At 41.9% G+C, this 16401-nt stretch overlaps 2 protein-coding genes across 12 annotated transcripts in view; one reads left to right on the top strand and one right to left on the bottom strand.

Moving 5' to 3' along the window:
• Positions 1–455: 455 nt before the first annotated feature.
• Positions 456–7579, top strand: LOC113122335 (retinoic acid receptor RXR-beta-A-like). Of its 6 annotated transcripts, none has more exons than XM_026293615.2 (12): positions 456–623; positions 1908–2102; positions 2424–2574; positions 2774–2974; positions 3348–3401; positions 4245–4405; positions 4576–4705; positions 5167–5293; positions 5377–5418; positions 5517–5608; positions 5744–5849; positions 5964–7579. In XM_026293615.2, the coding sequence occupies exons 2-12, from the start codon at positions 1962–1964 to the stop codon at positions 6109–6111; spliced, it is 1353 nt and encodes a 450-aa protein (XP_026149400.1). In that variant the 5' UTR covers positions 456–623; positions 1908–1961; the 3' UTR covers positions 6112–7579. The 6 variants fall into 6 exon arrangements, with proteins under 6 accessions (XP_026149400.1, XP_026149404.1, XP_026149403.1 ...); XM_026293618.2 differs by having other exon boundaries at positions 457–623; positions 2774–2953; XM_026293616.1 differs by lacking the exon at positions 456–623 and adding an exon at positions 709–857.
• Positions 7580–7678: 99 nt separating this feature from the next.
• fhod3b (formin homology 2 domain containing 3b) overlaps positions 7679–16401 on the bottom strand; it is a 76173-nt gene continuing 67450 nt past the window's right edge. For 5 of the 6 annotated variants that reach the window (XM_026293608.2, XM_026293610.1, XM_026293611.1 and 2 more), the window contains 10 exons: positions 15927–16085; positions 14509–14691; positions 14246–14365; positions 13392–13553; positions 13113–13303; positions 12741–12933; positions 11869–11892; positions 11243–11420; positions 10227–10388; positions 7679–10091 (listed from right to left, as the gene is read on the bottom strand). In XM_026293608.2, coding sequence (XP_026149393.1) covers positions 10009–10091; positions 10227–10388; positions 11243–11420; positions 11869–11892; positions 12741–12933; positions 13113–13303; positions 13392–13553; positions 14246–14365; positions 14509–14691; positions 15927–16085 — 1455 coding nt within the window. In that variant the 3' untranslated portion in view covers positions 7679–10008. The remainder of the gene's footprint in view (positions 10092–10226; positions 10389–11242; positions 11421–11868; positions 11893–12740; positions 12934–13112; positions 13304–13391; positions 13554–14245; positions 14366–14508; positions 14692–15926; positions 16086–16401) is intronic. The other variant, XM_026293609.1, reaches the window with a different exon arrangement.

The following is a 16401-nucleotide window of genomic DNA, read 5'->3' as shown; positions in this document are numbered from 1 at the left end:
CCCTTAAAACGCAGGGGTCCAGACACACATTCTTTGCCTAAGAAAGGACTGGGTCTGGCTGGTCAGGCCTCTGGACAAGACCACTGGGGCAAAAAGAAGTAATATAATACACCTCAACCCTAAAACCATTCTAAGACCTTTTGTGGGTGTGGCTCTCCAAACATTAGCTCACATTAACCCTGCTGTGCCTTAATTAGGCTTTTGTAGTGCAATTTGCCATATTATACTCACCATCAGAATGAAAACAATCACACGTTTCCATTTGTTTAAGCAGGGAACTGTTACTTTTCATTATTTCCACTTTATTGGCGATGAAGTGGTGTTTAGGTGTAACCTTAAATTGTGTATATTATTGTTTTAAATGGTCAAGTATGAACCACTAATTTAAATAAGTATAGTTAGGTAACAGTAGTAGGGGTGTCATATGACGGGCTGTTATGGGTGGTCCCATGAGGCTTTTTGGCTCAAGGGATCCTGGCATGGAGCCATCATGGCCTGTAAACAACAACAACATCGTCAAGCTGAAGTAAACTGGACCGCAGTGCTGGCCTGTTGTCTGGGGGTTGTCTGAGCTCAACAAGTACAGAGAAGCGGGTTTCAACGATGCGTCGAAGGTATATCTGGTAAGTGGCTTCCACCTTTAAACAACCGTGAGCTTCGGGACAACAAACTGCTCCTTCAGACCACGCACTGCTCTCATGTGAGCTACGTTAGCCACGTTAGCAACGTTAGCAGCGACCGCTAACAAGCTAATCTTAGCTACCCGCCGAGGAAACTCCGCGCTAGTTATGCGACTTTACTGAAATGGGACTATCACTGTGGAGTCAACACGCTGCGCAGTTCTGCGGACTATCGGGGTAGATTGTTTCCATATCACACTTTTGACAAAATGTCACATTGTGCAATATCGTTTCCCGTTAGCGCCGCTGCTGCAGCCGAAGCTAACGTTAGCTCGTATTAGCTAGCCACGGTCTATTGAACGTTTAGGGTCTTTCGGCTAATTAGCTAACAGTAAAATACAAGGTAAGACATTATTGATGCGTTATTGCCACTATAACACCGAGGTAACTGCTGTTCAGTGAAATACGTAAACACGGCTGCGCTTATGGCGTTTAACATTTAGCTTAGCTAGCTAACGTTAGTAAATATCTCGTGTAGTTAAATGTTACTGCGTATCTTTAGCTGCGTTTAGCGAATGTGTGAGGTTGTGGTGCCGACAGTAGCTAAAAAAAACAAAAACACTGGTACAATCTAAGCTGCAGTTTTAACAAAGATTCTCACATAAAATGTTGTTAAATCTAAACGGATTTTCTATTTAGTTTGACTTGTTTAACTTGGTGCGAATCGTGGAAAACTATTTGGCTTGTGGCCTTTAATTTATCAAACAGACGGGTTGTTCATGTTCATGTTGCCCATTAAATGAGTCCTTTTGTGTGAAAATTACTATATGTCACGGCCATTTTAGGGATATAGGAGTTAGTTAATGTCAGTGGTTAGAAAACTGGTTAGTAAACGCCACTGTGTCCTGCAAATGGGACTAACGTTACAAATAAAGATGCTTTTCTCGGTTTTATAACGTGAAATGGTCAAATTTGTTGATACATTTCAAAATAAATGTCAGACGTCTTGTTTTGTTTGACCAAGAATCCCAAACCATGAAATATTATATTTTTGACTATAATAAATGGGGTAAAACGGCACATCTCCCCATTTGAGAAGCTGGAGAGAGTATTTGGCAACTTTTATTGAAAAATGACTTAATTGATAACTGGTTTACCTGTTGACAATTATTGAGAAGTCAGTAGTGTTTCCACAGTACTTGTGATAAAAGGCTAAAGACAGATGTTTGCTTCAGATATGGTCAGAACCAAATGTAACTCCTAATTGTCTTTTTGTGTTGTCCTCAGATTGATATCCTTCAGACAGGACGTCGTTCTCTCCGCTGGGTAGCGTTATTAGTCATGTCCTCACAGCAGCCCAACAGTACAGCCTCCAACAGTCCCACCAACATCCTGAGTTCACCTTTCTCAGTTATCAGCCCCTCACCTAACTCCCCACTGATCTCACCTTCCTTGGGATTTGGACCCATCAGCAACAGTCAGGTTAGTATTGGAAAAATTAGTAAGTCTACCTGTTGAAAGGTATTGGTGTTTGTTCACATGGAGCAAAGGGTACACACATTAGCTGCAGCTTTTTTTTATTGCACTTTATAAAGTGCAGCAAATGATCAGAAGATGACGTATATTTTGATAATGCTAGTTGCCATACGCTTTAATATAGACAATGGAGACTGATGCTGAGTCATTTTTATAACAAACGCAGTCACTAGTTGGTTCAAGTAACAAAAAAAATCGGTCTTGTCCTTGCGTACCATTAGCCAACATTAGTTTTAATTGTTTTATTTGGTTGCACTGTGTATCCAGATTTCTTCGTCAGCACCTGTATCAGGAATGCACTCAATCAGCAGCTCAGAGGATATCAAGCCTCCTTTTGGCCTGAGGCCCATGCCAGCTCACAGCCCTGGAATAATGTCTCAGAAACGCCTGTGTGTCATCTGTGGAGACCGCTCTTCTGGTGAGTGAGTGCACTCAAAGCTGAATGGACCACCATCAGCTTGAGTCTGTTTCATTTATATAGCAGTTTTAGTGTGTTCACAATCTAACAAAATACATCTAAGTCACTGTTACTAATAAAAATACAAAATATTCATTCGTTTGTGTCTGATCTTGGCCTCTAACTTTAGTTTTTTGTTTGTTTGTTTTTTTTAATCCAGGTAAACATTATGGGGTGTACAGCTGTGAGGGTTGCAAAGGTTTCTTCAAACGAACTGTGCGCAAAGACCTGAGCTACACCTGCAGGGATAACAAAGAGTGCCTGGTTGACAAGCGCCAGCGCAATCGCTGCCAATACTGCCGCTACCAGAAGTGCCTGGCCATGGGCATGAAGCGGGAAGGTATGCAAGGAACAGGGCAGTGTAAGAGGTTTAAGTTCTTGTTGAGAGCCTGTTCATCTTCTGAAGGTTTAGGCACATGCTTTGTTGTGTTGTGTACATACATATATATATATTATATACAAAGATTACGCAGTTTTCACCAACAGGAGGTAAACATTTATTTTTAGAATAACTGAGACATTGGCAGTGTTAGATTTCAACCAAGGGACATCCAGTTGAAGTGATTAAATAGTATTGGATTAGTTCTCTATTTCTGGCACAGGTCAGGGTGGATTCCTGATTATATAAGCTAAAAGGTAGAGATGGGTGTGTTGGGGCTGGTTTATATAACTAACCCCTCTCCATCTCTTCCCTTCACTTTCTCATATTCTACCCTTTCTCCATTTTTCAATAGTGATCAAACAAGTAAAGTGGATAAAAGAAGATGGAAAAGATGAGGGATGGATGAGTATGACATTAAAATTTCAAAGATACTGTACTTTAATGTTAGCCTGTTATGCGAGACATGCTGAATTGTTGACTAGAGGATTTGTGTATGAAAAATGTACCCAGAAAAGATGGAGAGTGAGGATTGCTATTTGATTATAGACTGCTTTATGAAATGAGCTGTGAGCCAGCTGTTGTTCTCTTCTGAATGTCTGTAACCGTTTTTAAAATCTTGTTAACTAGAGTGTGTCACCCCAGTGAAAATCACCATGAGCCACAGGATCGCTTTTAGGGTACATGTATGGAGAGATGAAGGCTCGTCATTCAGTCTTTGTAGCTGTGATTTTGGCTGCGTTTTAGGCACATAAAGTCGGTTTATTGTGTCACTTTATTATATCTCCCTGTGTCAACGTTTCCAATGACATTGATTAAATCAGAGTGATGTGCTCTGAGCTTGGTCTCCTTTTGTGTTGCTATAGAGAACAGTCACTCCTTCACTGTTGCTAAGTTTCAATGAACTGCCCTAGACTCCTCTAGACTCCTGAGTTGTCCACGTCGTGCTTTGTGTAGGTTCGGACAGCAGCAGGCTGGCGTATGTAGTGTACTGTGGGAGAAAATCTGTAATCCAATATCCAGTATGTGCAAAGGTCGCGAATCATTCATAGAATTACTTTTTTTTTTTTTTTTTTACCATGACCACATAGAATCTGCACAGGACTTTAACACATCAAAGCCCTGCAGGAGGCAGAGCCTTCATAATAAAATCACTCTATCAATTCTCATTCTTCCTTATTTACCATCATCATCTCATTATATTTCTCCCCCCTTTTTTTTTTACCGTATCCTTGTGGTTTGTCTGACACAGCGGTCCAGGAGGAACGCCAGAGGAACCGAGAGCGTGAAGGAGAGCTGGAGTTCAGCAGTGGAGTGAATGAGGAGATGCCTGTGGAGAAGATCTTGGAGGCAGAGACGGCCGTGGAGCAGAAGACTGAGCTTCACTCGGGCGTCGGCTCGGCCGGCAACTCGGTGAGTGATTTGAACTGACAGTAGATTTATAGAAGTTACCGTTGGTCATCTGTTCTTTTTATGATGGTGTACGGGTTGTGGGTTCTAAAAATGCACTTTCATGTAAAGGGTAACGAATTCATTTTTGATATGTCACTAAGAAGCGGTGATGGTATGTTGTTTGGTTTCAGCCCCACGATGCAGTTTCCAACATCTGTCAGACTGCAGACAAACAGCTGTTCGCCTTGGTGGAGTGGGCAAAGAGAATCCCCCATTTCTCTGAACTGCCCCTTGATGACCAGGTCATCCTTCTGCGTGCAGGTAGGAGCCGTCTTCCTTCAGGAGAACGATCTGTGTGAAACAGTGGCTTTAAAATCAAAGATGTTGTTCCTGTCTATTACAAGGTCGGGGGCAAAGACTTTCATTTCTTTATTGTGTGCTGGGTTCAGCTTGAGAGGAAAAGCTAAATCATGGGAGAACATTAATGCAGAAAGATTTCTGTAACGAACCTCTAGAGGAAGGTTTTGGTGGCTGACTGCTGACGTGTCCTGGGGCGTTAAGAAAGTTATTGAATGTGAAGATGTTTTCTAACAGCATCATAATCAGATATTACTTTTCATTTAGATTTACGCTGATTTTCATGATGAAACATCATCAGCAATTATTTTTGCTGCCAAATTTAACATCGCATACTTGAGTTTCCATTTAAAACAGCTATTCATTGTGATCACGAGTTCATCTTAAGATCCACTGAAATGTTTCTCGCTGACATGACTTACCAGGGTGGAATGAGCTCCTCATTGCCTCGTTCTCCCATCGCTCCATCGCTTTGAAGGATGGAGTTGTTCTTGCCTCTGAACTGCAGCGCAGCAGCACACACAGTGCAGGGGTTGGAGCCATTTTTGACAGGTACTTCAGTGAAGAATTGCAAGGGCTTTGTCTAATGTTTTGCATATGTGTAGTGACTTTTATAATATTGTTTTTTAACACAGGGAGAATGTGCAAAGTGCAGAGGTTGGGGCCATATTTGACAGGTAATTTAATAGTTTTCCAGTATTTAACTTCATAAAATTGTTTTTTTTCCTTCATTCTGCTCTTTGTACTAAAACCTTCCACATTTGTCATTATTTAGGGTTCTTACTGAGCTCGTCAATAAAATGAGAGATATGCAAATGGACAAAACAGAGCTGGGCTGCCTCAGAGCCATTGTCCTCTTCAACCCAGGTGCCTGACACAATGTGCTCATATGTGAGACAGTCGCTGTTTTTACAGCGTGGGATATATACATTTATATACAGATAAATTGAATTGAAATAGTTTTATAGCCTCTAATTAAAATGTGTTTCTGGTTTCCTGCAGATGCTAAAGGGCTCTCCAACACCAGTGAGGTGGAGCTCCTTAGAGAAAAGGTCTATGCATCATTGGAAGCCTACTGCAAACAGAAATACCCAGAGCAGCAGGGAAGGTAAATGTCTGCAGCTCAAACTAGTGTCTAGTCTTGTTTTTTTTATTTTACTTTTACGTAATTTCTTTCTTTTAAATGTTGACATTTAGATTTGTTTTTCCTGTTTTCCCACAGGTTTGCTAAGCTTCTCCTTCGACTGCCAGCACTACGATCCATTGGCTTGAAGTGCTTGGAGCATCTCTTCTTCTTCAAGTTGATTGGTGACACACCTATTGATACTTTCCTTATGGAAATGCTTGAAGCGCCCCATCAGTTGTCTTAGATAGGAAACGTGTACTGTGGTTAGGTTTAGATAGTTGGAGTGGGACTGGAGTGGCACTTTAAATTCTTTGAAGATTTGTCAATTTGTCTCACTGCTTGTCTGGGTGACACTATTTTAGTGTTGCACAGATTTGCTCTTTAGACCAAACCCAAGGCTTGGCATGATCTACAAGCTGGTGCTATATGTGGAATTAACTTCATGAGTTAGCATGGTTTAAAAAAAAAAAAAAAGGTATTTTTAAAAAGGTAAATACATTTACATATGTCCCTCACAGGAATAGCTATAATTTGGGTACTTGTTTTTATATAAGCTTTTTAGACTACTCAAACATTAAGTTTCAATTGTTTCTCTAACTGAACCGATCCCTAAAACCCATTTTTTAAGGAAGGCAACCTGAATCATGAGGATACATTAAGTCCTCTTTTTATAATTCCTAATTCCAGCCAGATTTGAAAGTCTATTATTGCACCAAACAGTCAGCTAGAACTATGTCCAGCATCAGCTGTGAGTTTTCTTGTGCTCGTCGCAGAAGGTAAAATGTAGAAGACCAGTCAGCAGTTGAAACTGTGAGGTCTGGCTTCTTTGCATTGATTGAGGATCAGCTTTGAATTGATCTGTGTCTGGTAACAGATAGGAAGTGTTGTTTACTTTGACATTTTATTAATCTAATCACGTTGTGGTTAACAATTCTACTGCACTGCAGACACTTGCTATGTACTATTTCTAAAACGTACTTTAAATAAATGCCTGCCCTGTAAATGGCCAGGTGTTTGTCTTTTGGTGCTATTTCAGAGGTAATTTGACTAATGCAAATCTACACCAAAACAGAAAACCTAAGAAAATATGCAAAATCCTTCTATCGATCTCTGTAGCAATATAAAATGTAAAATTGATAACGGCTTTCTGCCTGTAAGTTATTCAGGGGTTTTACAAAGCAAGAAGCAAGTCATGTCTGGTGGAAAGGGAATTGTCCGTTTTTATAATTTATCTGTTCAGTTCTAAGGTACTGTGCAAAAATAATTGTTCAGGGAAAATGTATATTGATAAATTTGAATTATGATCAGGAGAAACAAGTTCTATAATTCTTAATATGCCCTTGTTCTTAGTTTTCAACTCGGGTAAAGCAGAACATGTCTTGGGTTGCACTGGATTTGCTGAGACTGTTTTTGCTGTTTTGTTTTGTTTTTTTTTTTTTTATGCTAAGTTGTATTTCATACCTTTCCTTCCTTTTTAGTTAGCTGTCTTCTTCTTTAATGTCTTTGCAATTTATTAAGAGCAAACAATATAATAACATTTAGATCCATAACACCTGTGGATACATAGGACTTTAGACAAGACCAAATGAGGTCTGTTTGATGGCTGTAGGCTGTACTACAAAGCTTGTCGTCGACCTCCATGTGCTCTTGAACATAAAGTGACTTGAAGCATGGGTTGTGTGGACTAAAAAAAATAAAGAGGCAAAAGATTTTTTTTTTTTTTTTTTTTTTTTGGGGTTTGTATTTTCTGTTAAAATATTCCCTGGAGAGTAAAAGGACACCACTAAAACATGAGTACAACATAGCCAAAATATCTTTTAATGAGCCTTTTTATTGTAGTTAACATAGGTTTTGCTGTAGGCATAGATGCAGTTGAAGCCTTGGCTGTATAGCACTTGTGTCAAGGTTCCACAGTGATGTTATGGCACAGGCAGCAACGTGTGTGGTGGGCTAAACATTTAAGGAACAAAATGTCGAGTGCAATGAAATCAAAAAGTCTTCTAAGGGATTCCACAGGAGTAGCTGTTAATCAGTCCATAAGTAAAAAGGTTTAACAACACACTTTCAAACCCCACAGCTCTGAAAACCAAAGTGAACCTCCCTTTGTATCAAGCAGATGTGACACCTTTTTTAAACCATGCATGGCTTGGTTTGCTTAAATTAGAATAATACTGCTTTTAGTCTATAATACACTATTCTACACACGGAGCAATGAAAGGAAAAAAAAAAGACTGTCATAAACATGTACATCATTTTACAGCATTCCCCTACATTACTTTAGACATTTGTCTTACATTTGACAAAACTCAGTACAATCTGGGAAGCAATGAGCTCTTTCCCCTGTAACTTCAGTTCTAAATTGCATGCTACACATTGAACCTAAGGTGCTGAAGAGATTTCAGTAAATACTAAACAAACGAAAAGACCAAAAAACCTTCCTGCTGGTGTGGATTTATGTAAGTTTGTCATGACGTATGCGCTCGATGCTTGTTTCTCTCAGTGGCTTTCCATCACAGTTAAAGTTTAGCCAAGACCGTTCCAGATTAATCAAACGCACAATTAACTCAATAGTTTAAAAAAAAAAAGTCTACAAAATCAAAAGTCCAACTCCTTCTTGTCCACTTCAATACTAATTTACAAGTTTTTAAACTAATTACGGAGATTTTATGTGCATCTGTATCAGCTCTGACGTCCACACAGGATCCTCTTCAGGTCATACAGATGACAAACCAGAACATCCAGTTAAACTACACAAGCTCTTAGATTTTACCTAGATCTTGACGAATGGAACAACGCATGTTTAGAGTCTACAATAAGGCAACAGGATACAGCTAATCTGCATAACCAATGCATATACTGTCATAAATACTCAAAGCTATCTTCATAACAAAACAATCTGATCTGAGACACACAAAAAAAAAAAAAAACAAATTTTGCCAGGACAAGTTTAAAAACACTGGTTAAAAATAAATCACAGCTCATAAGTGATTGCAGTATTAATCTCTCCTCCCTCACAGACCGCACATCTGTATTTCATGATTACATGTCCCTGAAAACATTTTAATAAATAACTGTCTTTGAAAGGCACTCTGACATGTGCAGCTCATAGTTTCTACAAAATAAAACTACATTAACTCTGAAGACTGCTCCTGTAACCTGCTTTCCTCAAACTGCCTCCTAGCGTTCAGTCCGTTAGTACGACTAGGTCACATGACGCAACTTGTCTATTTATTTAAGCTATTAAGCTAAACATGTTTGCGTGATGAGCATCAGTAAGAAACTAGTGGCATCACCAGTTTTATCCACAGTAACTGAACTGCAGTATTTAAAAATATTTGCACTTTTTCTGCTAAATTCCTTCCTAAGAAAACTAATGCACATCTGCCTCGAATCTGTCCGCTCGGATTAGAGGTTAAAAACTGTGCTACTGTTGAATTGCTGGTTAAACCGTTTTCAGATTCAGATGTCAGACTGGTTCATCAGTGTCAAGAATTTCACATTCCATTGATACCAAACTTTTACATCCAGTGCAATTGTTCCTTATTTGAGCACCTTCTTGAGCAAAATCAATAGAAACACAAAACTACCACAGTAGTATAAGACAGAATAACCCTCTGCACAAAGCCATCTATTTAATAGATGAATGTCTTTCAGTCCATTTCGTCACTAAAGCTGCAGAGCTGACACTAAACCCAAGCGAGCGAAGTGAGTGGGGAGTTTAGTGTCTGTACCGCACTTCTAGTCCACTGGATTCAGTCAAGGCCTCGGAGATTGAAGCATTGCCAACTATTTTGATGCTCTCGGCCTTAAATAATATACTTTTGCGTGTTTCTATGCAATTTCATGTGGGAAGGATGATTGTGAATAAGCCTTGTGGGTGCAGATCGCCTGTGTTTTTCCATGAACACCAAAGCTTAGTGGTTGGACTGCAGCGATCTGTGTCTGTCTGGCAGTTCAGCCTTTTATCCATTCTTCAAGAAGCACTTGTGTCAAACTTATGTAAACCGAACGCATAAAGATGAGATCAACTCATCAAAGCTCGGCCCCGGGGGAATTTAAGTGCCAAGCCACAGTAGAGTGGGTTGCCAGGTTGGGTGCAGGGGGCAGTGAAAGGGCTTCCACGACGGGAATCGGGCCGAGCTCACACCTGCATTTCTGAACCACTCGACAAGCCGAGAGCATTAGCCTCCTCTGTCGTCAAACCGTTCTTCAGAGTCCTCCTCACTGTTGTCAGTAAGGGACAAAAAATAAGGGGAAATGAATGAATGAATGAGCTTCTTATAGTGTTCACTCATGCAGCTTTTGGCTTCCTACCGTTCACAGTAATTAATCATGCAGTTGGTTCAGTGGTTGACTTACGTGATTTCCGATTGGCTCGGGAACGTCGCCTCTCTCGAGGTTGCGTCCGCTGGCCGGGCCCCTGAGTGGCTGACCTGACAATCCTCTCCATGATCTCATCAGCTGTGTCGTCTGTGCAGTTCACCGGGTCGTCGGTGGCAGAGTACCACGGCGGGACACGCCCTAAAACAGCGAGGGGACAGTGGGAAAGATCACAACAGGTTTAGTCTACAGAAGGGCAGCTGTAATATACCGAGACTGAAAACCATCATGCTCACAATAAGTGCACGATAATGCTGATGTTGGCCAGGTGTAAGTTTGCCGTGATGGTTGGCACTGTTGCCTCACAGCACGAAAGGTTCAGAGTTTGAATCTCATTCAAAGCTAAGGACTTCCTGTGTGAAGCTTTTAAGTCCTCACTGTGTCTGTGGGGTTTTTTTTGGGCGCTCCAACTTCCTCCCACAGTCGAGAGACCTGCAGTTTGGGCTTAGGCTAATGAGTGACCCTAAAGCCACACCTGTAGGTGTGAATGTGAGTGTCTGCCCAGGGCGTGCCCCACCTGCTGCCCAATGTCAGCTGGGCTCCAGACTCGCCCTGGATGTGCCAGGATCAGCTACAGATACTAGATGGATGGATTCGCTGATTGGCACCAAACATTAGCTGAGGCTGATAGAAATGCCATTAAATGGAAGTATAGTCAGTCTAGTCTGAACTGGTGACATACAATAAGTACTGAATTTATTAAAATGCACTCGAGTGTTTCATCGTCATCAATCTAATAGTTTTAAAGAGATTTCACTTAAAACCGTGAACATCTTGTGCTGCCTGATGAAAAGCCAGGGGATTACTGCAGTCATGAGGATCCATTTTCTGGAGATCCCATGATCAGTAAAAAAGATTGATGACACACGAGATAATTCAGTCTGGACCAGTTTCAGGCTGAAGTAAAGTGAGATGCTCATGCTGGACAAAGGACATGATGACAGTTTGAAAACTATGCAGGGGCTGTAACAGTAACACATGTTTAGGAGACTGACCTCTGGTGCTGCTGGCTCTGGTGCGCGTACGGAGGCCCGGTACCGTGGACGTCCCACACTCTCCGCCCTGCAGGCTACTTCTTAGCACAGCCTTCATGTTCTCATGTTCAGCTGCATCTTCAGCATTCTGGATACCCTGAGGCTGTGCGTCCGATGAGGCACCACCAAATTTACCAGTCTGTGCAGGGGACGATACACAATTACAGAACCCGACAGTGGGAGACAGTGACACTCTCAGTGCAAAGGAAGAGGATTAATGAGGAAACTTGTCATACAGGTTAATCTTTAGTAGCGACACAGCATTTAGCCTGAAATAAGTCAGAGAGTTACAAGTTGCACATGCACATTTAGTTTTTGACACAATAAAATCTTTTTCCTCATGACTTCAACAACACACACATGCCAGGTTGAAGAGTTCAAGCTTCCTGTTTCACTTCTCTACCATCGAGCATCCACGTGCACGTGACACACAACCCGTCAGTCCTGCTAATGACCGGTCCTTTGTTTGTCCTCACAAATACACAGCTTGCTGTTTAAAGTGATAACAGCACAGCCTGGTTGAGTGTTAGTGACAACAGAAGGTTTACATGCACTTATTTACACACAGCTACGAGTTACCGTCCTACCTCACTATCATCTTCATCCTCACTCTACAGAGGTGAAGGAAACGGGGGAGAAGGTACAGTGAGATGTGCTGTAGGTACAGTGTGCTGCTGGCATCGATCAGAAAGTGACCAAATCTTCAGAGTGACTCAGGTTTTTACGCAGGTTGTGGAATCATAAACTGGAAATAAGCTTATTTGTTTCTGTGCTGAGAGTCAGATGAGGAGACTCTTACATCTGAGAGGTAGATACAGACCTGGACAACTGCCGCCTGCTTAGCTTAGCATAAACAACTGAATCCAGGGGAAACGGCTAGCCCAGCTGTGTCCTGACAGAACAAGGCCACTTTGAATGTACAGATATACTCTATCACTCTTCTCATCCAACTCTCAGCAAGAAAGTGCATGAAAACGTCAGACTGTCCCTTTAAACATCGAAGGTTCTATGAGATTTCCACCTTGCAGGTAAACACACTGTGGAACAGAGACGCAGATGTGGCTGAACGTCTTCCTACGTGGTGGTTAAGGCGTGAGTCTTATTATTTCTCCTTCAGGGACAGCCAAGGCTTTGAATTTTCACACAGTGATTGAATTAGGGTCCACTCTGAGAAGCTGACTCCTGGGGGCTTAGAGGATTTTAATCACGCAGAGTGGTGTTTGCTCTGGCCTTTCTTACTCTGCTGCAGCAGCTACAGAATCAAATACACTAGAAACAACTCTCAGACTGTCGTCAGAGTCAGCTATACACGTGAACACGTTACAAATGCTGTGCCGTCTCAGAAACAGCCACATCTGGTGCTTTAACCAGGATATAACCAGCGTCGAGGGATTGTTCTTTTACAAATGAAACAAAGCATCAGGAAGTGCAGGGTGTGTTTGTGGTGAAGTCCACTTACATCAGTGATCATTTTTCCCCTGGTCTTATTTCTCTCTCGGTGGTTGGCCCTCTTCTGTTTCTGCTGTAGCACGCGCTCTCTTGTTGTGCGGTACTCCAGGGCAAATTCACTCAGGATCTTGCTGAAGCGATGGATGCTGACTTCACGTACTGCATATATCGGATGGCCCAGGAACAGCAGAAAGGCATGAAACCTGTGGACGCGTCGACAACATCATATCACGGTGCAGCCCACAGGACACGAAGCTTAAACACGCCCCAGTATGGAATGAAAGTCGCTTCAATAAAGACAACAAGTGGCTGTGAAAACCACTGACAGGTGATATGAAATGCAACATGACGTGATATTAAATGTTTTCATTGGTGAACATACCTGTTGATGATTCTTCGATGTACTATCTTCAGAATAATGATTCTTTCTGCACAGTCTTTGAGAAAGTCTGACATTTTTTGTTTCAGCGCTGGTTTCATCTCATGCTTAGCGATGACCTTGAGGTGATCCCATGATGCTTTGCACCTTTGCTCCATCTGGGCCAGATTGTCTTGAAGCTGGTCAAAGTCCACCTGACAACAATATATTGCAGACAAAACTCATCACATTAACAAACTGATACGGTGACGAAAGAGTTTTTAAGAGGTAAACAAAGCTAACCTTTGTCAATCGGGTGATAGCTCCTATCTCAGAGTAGAGGTCAGTGCTGTCTGGAAACTTCTCCACCACGATGGAGCAGGCGTGGTGCAGCAGAGACTGCTTATGAACCGTGTCCTTCACCTCTGGGACTTTCTCCAAGTAGCTGAGCTCAAAGCCTTTAGCCTAGAGATGCATACGTACACGGCAACACAGAATCTGAGGCTGAAGTTAAAGATCAAGAGCTCCTACTACTCAGGGACCAAATTGCAGTGAGTTTCCTTTTTGGCACAGGCAGAAGAGGGAGCTCAATGGAGTGTGCTGAGTAGATATGTAGATTCATTAAGCTGCAATTATCAGAAACCACAGTCTAGTTCAGTCCGGACCCATTGTCCTGCTCACCACAGAAAAACTAAAAACGTATCAGGAAAGACATAATGCTAACAGCCGCTCCCTTGTTCTTCTGCCAGCTTTAAACGACTTACTGCAAAATATAAATGCAGCCATTATTTATGGGAACTACTTGTTTTGATGTTGATGACTTATGTTTCCCTTTTGCATGTTACGCTCTCACATCCCAGAGGTACGTAGACTTACACACACATGAATGCACACTAAGGACCTTGCAAGACTTCAGAGACACACAAAGAAACCCAGAAATAAAAAACAGAGACACAGATGTAAGTTCACAAGCAGCCAGAGAAACTTCAACTTCTAGAAAACACACAGTCGCTCAGCCTCCCTCCCTCCGTTATTCTTCTTTGACACACACACACACACACACAGTCTACTGTTATCGCTGCCAAATCAATACATTAGTGGGAGAGCAGGAGGAGTGTGGGGAGAAATGCATGAAAAAAGAGGAACTTCTCACTCACATTCGAGCCATTGAGGAAGTTGCCTATGGTCAGAAGTGTAGTCAAGATGTAGCGCAGAGTCTTGTTTTTCTCCAACTGGTCCATTCCCTCCTTCACATCTTGAAGAGGCTCAGCCACTTCCTAAAAAAGCAGAAATATGCAGTAAAGAAACACATTCACCTTCCTAGCCTGCTTGTTTCCCCGTCTCTAGCGTCATATTCACCATGCAGACAAAAACTAAACAGGAAGTTATCTGCATGTGATTGGAGTGAAATGTGCTCGACCTTCTCAATCAGCTCGTAGTCCATCTTGAATGCCCACAGCTGCAGGCGGGCGGACAGCTCCGTGATGGAGGACAGGGTGAGCAGGAACTGCTCAGCGCTGCCCAGGGGAATATCAGGGTTTACCAGCTGAGCCTCCTGGATCCTCTGCTTCTCCTCCTCTGTGGGGATCATCGTCAGGATTTTCTAGAAGAAATACGCAGAGGACGGGGATAGAAAAGGCTCAGAAGATAATTCATCATCTGCATTTCCAACATTTTTTAGTAATTTTTTCAGTTTGTCAAGGGAATCAACCATAGACAGGGAGAGGAAACTGATTCTGACACTGTAGCTCTGTTTATCTAACATGTTTTGAGTTTTACCACAGACTTATGGGACTTCTGAACTTTCAGCCTCGTTTTTGTTGTGGATTGGGATACGCCTCTCCGCTGAGAATGAACTCAAGGAGAACTACAGGTTATATAATATACCAAAAAGCTCCCAACATTAGTGTTACGCCCCAGCCTAGGGGTTGCCGGAGCGTAACACGATTGTGGAGTTCTCCTCCAAACCTCTTCCACTCTCAACAAATACGAACTAGACGAACTACGATTAACACGAATATTTATTCTGTTTAAACACAGAATACAATACAGAATGTACAACACAAACAAAACGCTCCGTGAGCCCTACGATAGTATACGAATACGGGAAAACAAACACAAACGCTAAATATAGCCCTATGGTATCAATCAAAAGAAACAACACAAAATCACAGGTCGCTAGCCTGGAAACTCCTAAAACAAACAGGAGAAAACAAAACACAAACGTAACCTACGAATCTAAATATTTCTAATCTAAACAACGAAAATCCTATCAATACTAAGTCCTCTAAACGAAACAAAAACCTAATCTCTAACTAACTAATTTACGAAATCGAAGTCTTTATCAAAATAGCTGGGAATGGCAAAGGTGGGAGAATAGCTCTCCTGAACAGTAGTCCGTGGGCTTCTTATCTTCCTTCCGGGAAGTGTTGGACCAATCCCGGAAGTCCAATCCACGGCTTCGAGTCCACGCCCACTCCAGCATCCGATACACACACATACATACACTCGAAATGGGGAGGGGAGAGCCAACAACACACAACCACACACCCAATGACCCCTAGGGTCATAACAATTAGTCACTGTTTGCTGATGTGAAGTGCTTCAAAGGTCTACTGAAAATATCAGCTGGGATTATTCCCTGTCAGCCAAATCACACGTGGGCACTTCCACCTTGACAGGTTAAGTTTCATTTTTGCTAAAATCGACCACTGCATTTTGCCGTAAATATGCAAGAAAAGCCTGTTTATTTTGGACCCTGTGAGCTTGAATTCATTTTATTTGATGGGAAAACACCAGTCAGCCCTTTAAAATGTACATCTAAATACAAACACTTACCTCAATGCCTTCCTTGTTTAGTGCGTACTCATCAAAGTTGAGGATAGCGGTCTTGATGGTGCGGGGGGGAGGTAAGACAGTCAGGCCAATGTTTATAGCATTGCTGCGTTTTGAATCCAGGACTATGATTTCTTGTCGTTTGCCATCAACAGCTGCTTTCTATGAGACATGATAAGACACAAAGACACACCTGACTTGATATTATATCACCAGTAAAATCTGACAGTTTGCCCCGAGGGTGTTGGCTCAGTGGAATAAACAGTTTCTTCTGGGGAAGACAAATAAACATGAACCTCCAAACACGTGCTGGTGAAAGGCTCAGACGCTGGTTGTTCTTGTGTAGCGTCTTCACCTGGTGCAAGCGTTTACCATTTGAGACAACCAAGGTGGTTTGGCCAAGTTAATCATGAACCTCAATAAAATGACCTTTTCTAGTTTGGTCCCAGCTAAAAACAAATCTGTGCACCTGTGTGGA

Source organism: Mastacembelus armatus, chromosome 16, assembly GCF_900324485.2.
Source record: "Mastacembelus armatus chromosome 16, fMasArm1.2, whole genome shotgun sequence".
Taxonomy (NCBI): domain Eukaryota; kingdom Metazoa; phylum Chordata; class Actinopteri; order Synbranchiformes; family Mastacembelidae; genus Mastacembelus; species Mastacembelus armatus.
The sequence above is the reverse complement of the archived record's forward strand: the minus strand, read 5'-3'. Positions and strand labels throughout refer to the sequence as shown.

What these genes read in the sequence shown, in the direction of transcription:
- LOC113122335 (XM_026293615.2), top strand. Translation starts at nt 1,962, where the DNA reads ATGTCCTCACAGCAGCCCAACAGTACAGCCTCCAACAGTCCCACCAAC. An exon ending in GGTCATCCTTCTGCGTGCAG is followed by an intron (nt 4,706 to 5,166) that starts GTAGGAGCCGTC and finishes ATGACTTACCAG; the next exon opens with GGTGGAATGAGCTCCTCATT. An exon ending in GTTGGGGCCATATTTGACAG is followed by an intron (nt 5,419 to 5,516) that starts GTAATTTAATAG and finishes GTCATTATTTAG; the next exon opens with GGTTCTTACTGAGCTCGTCA.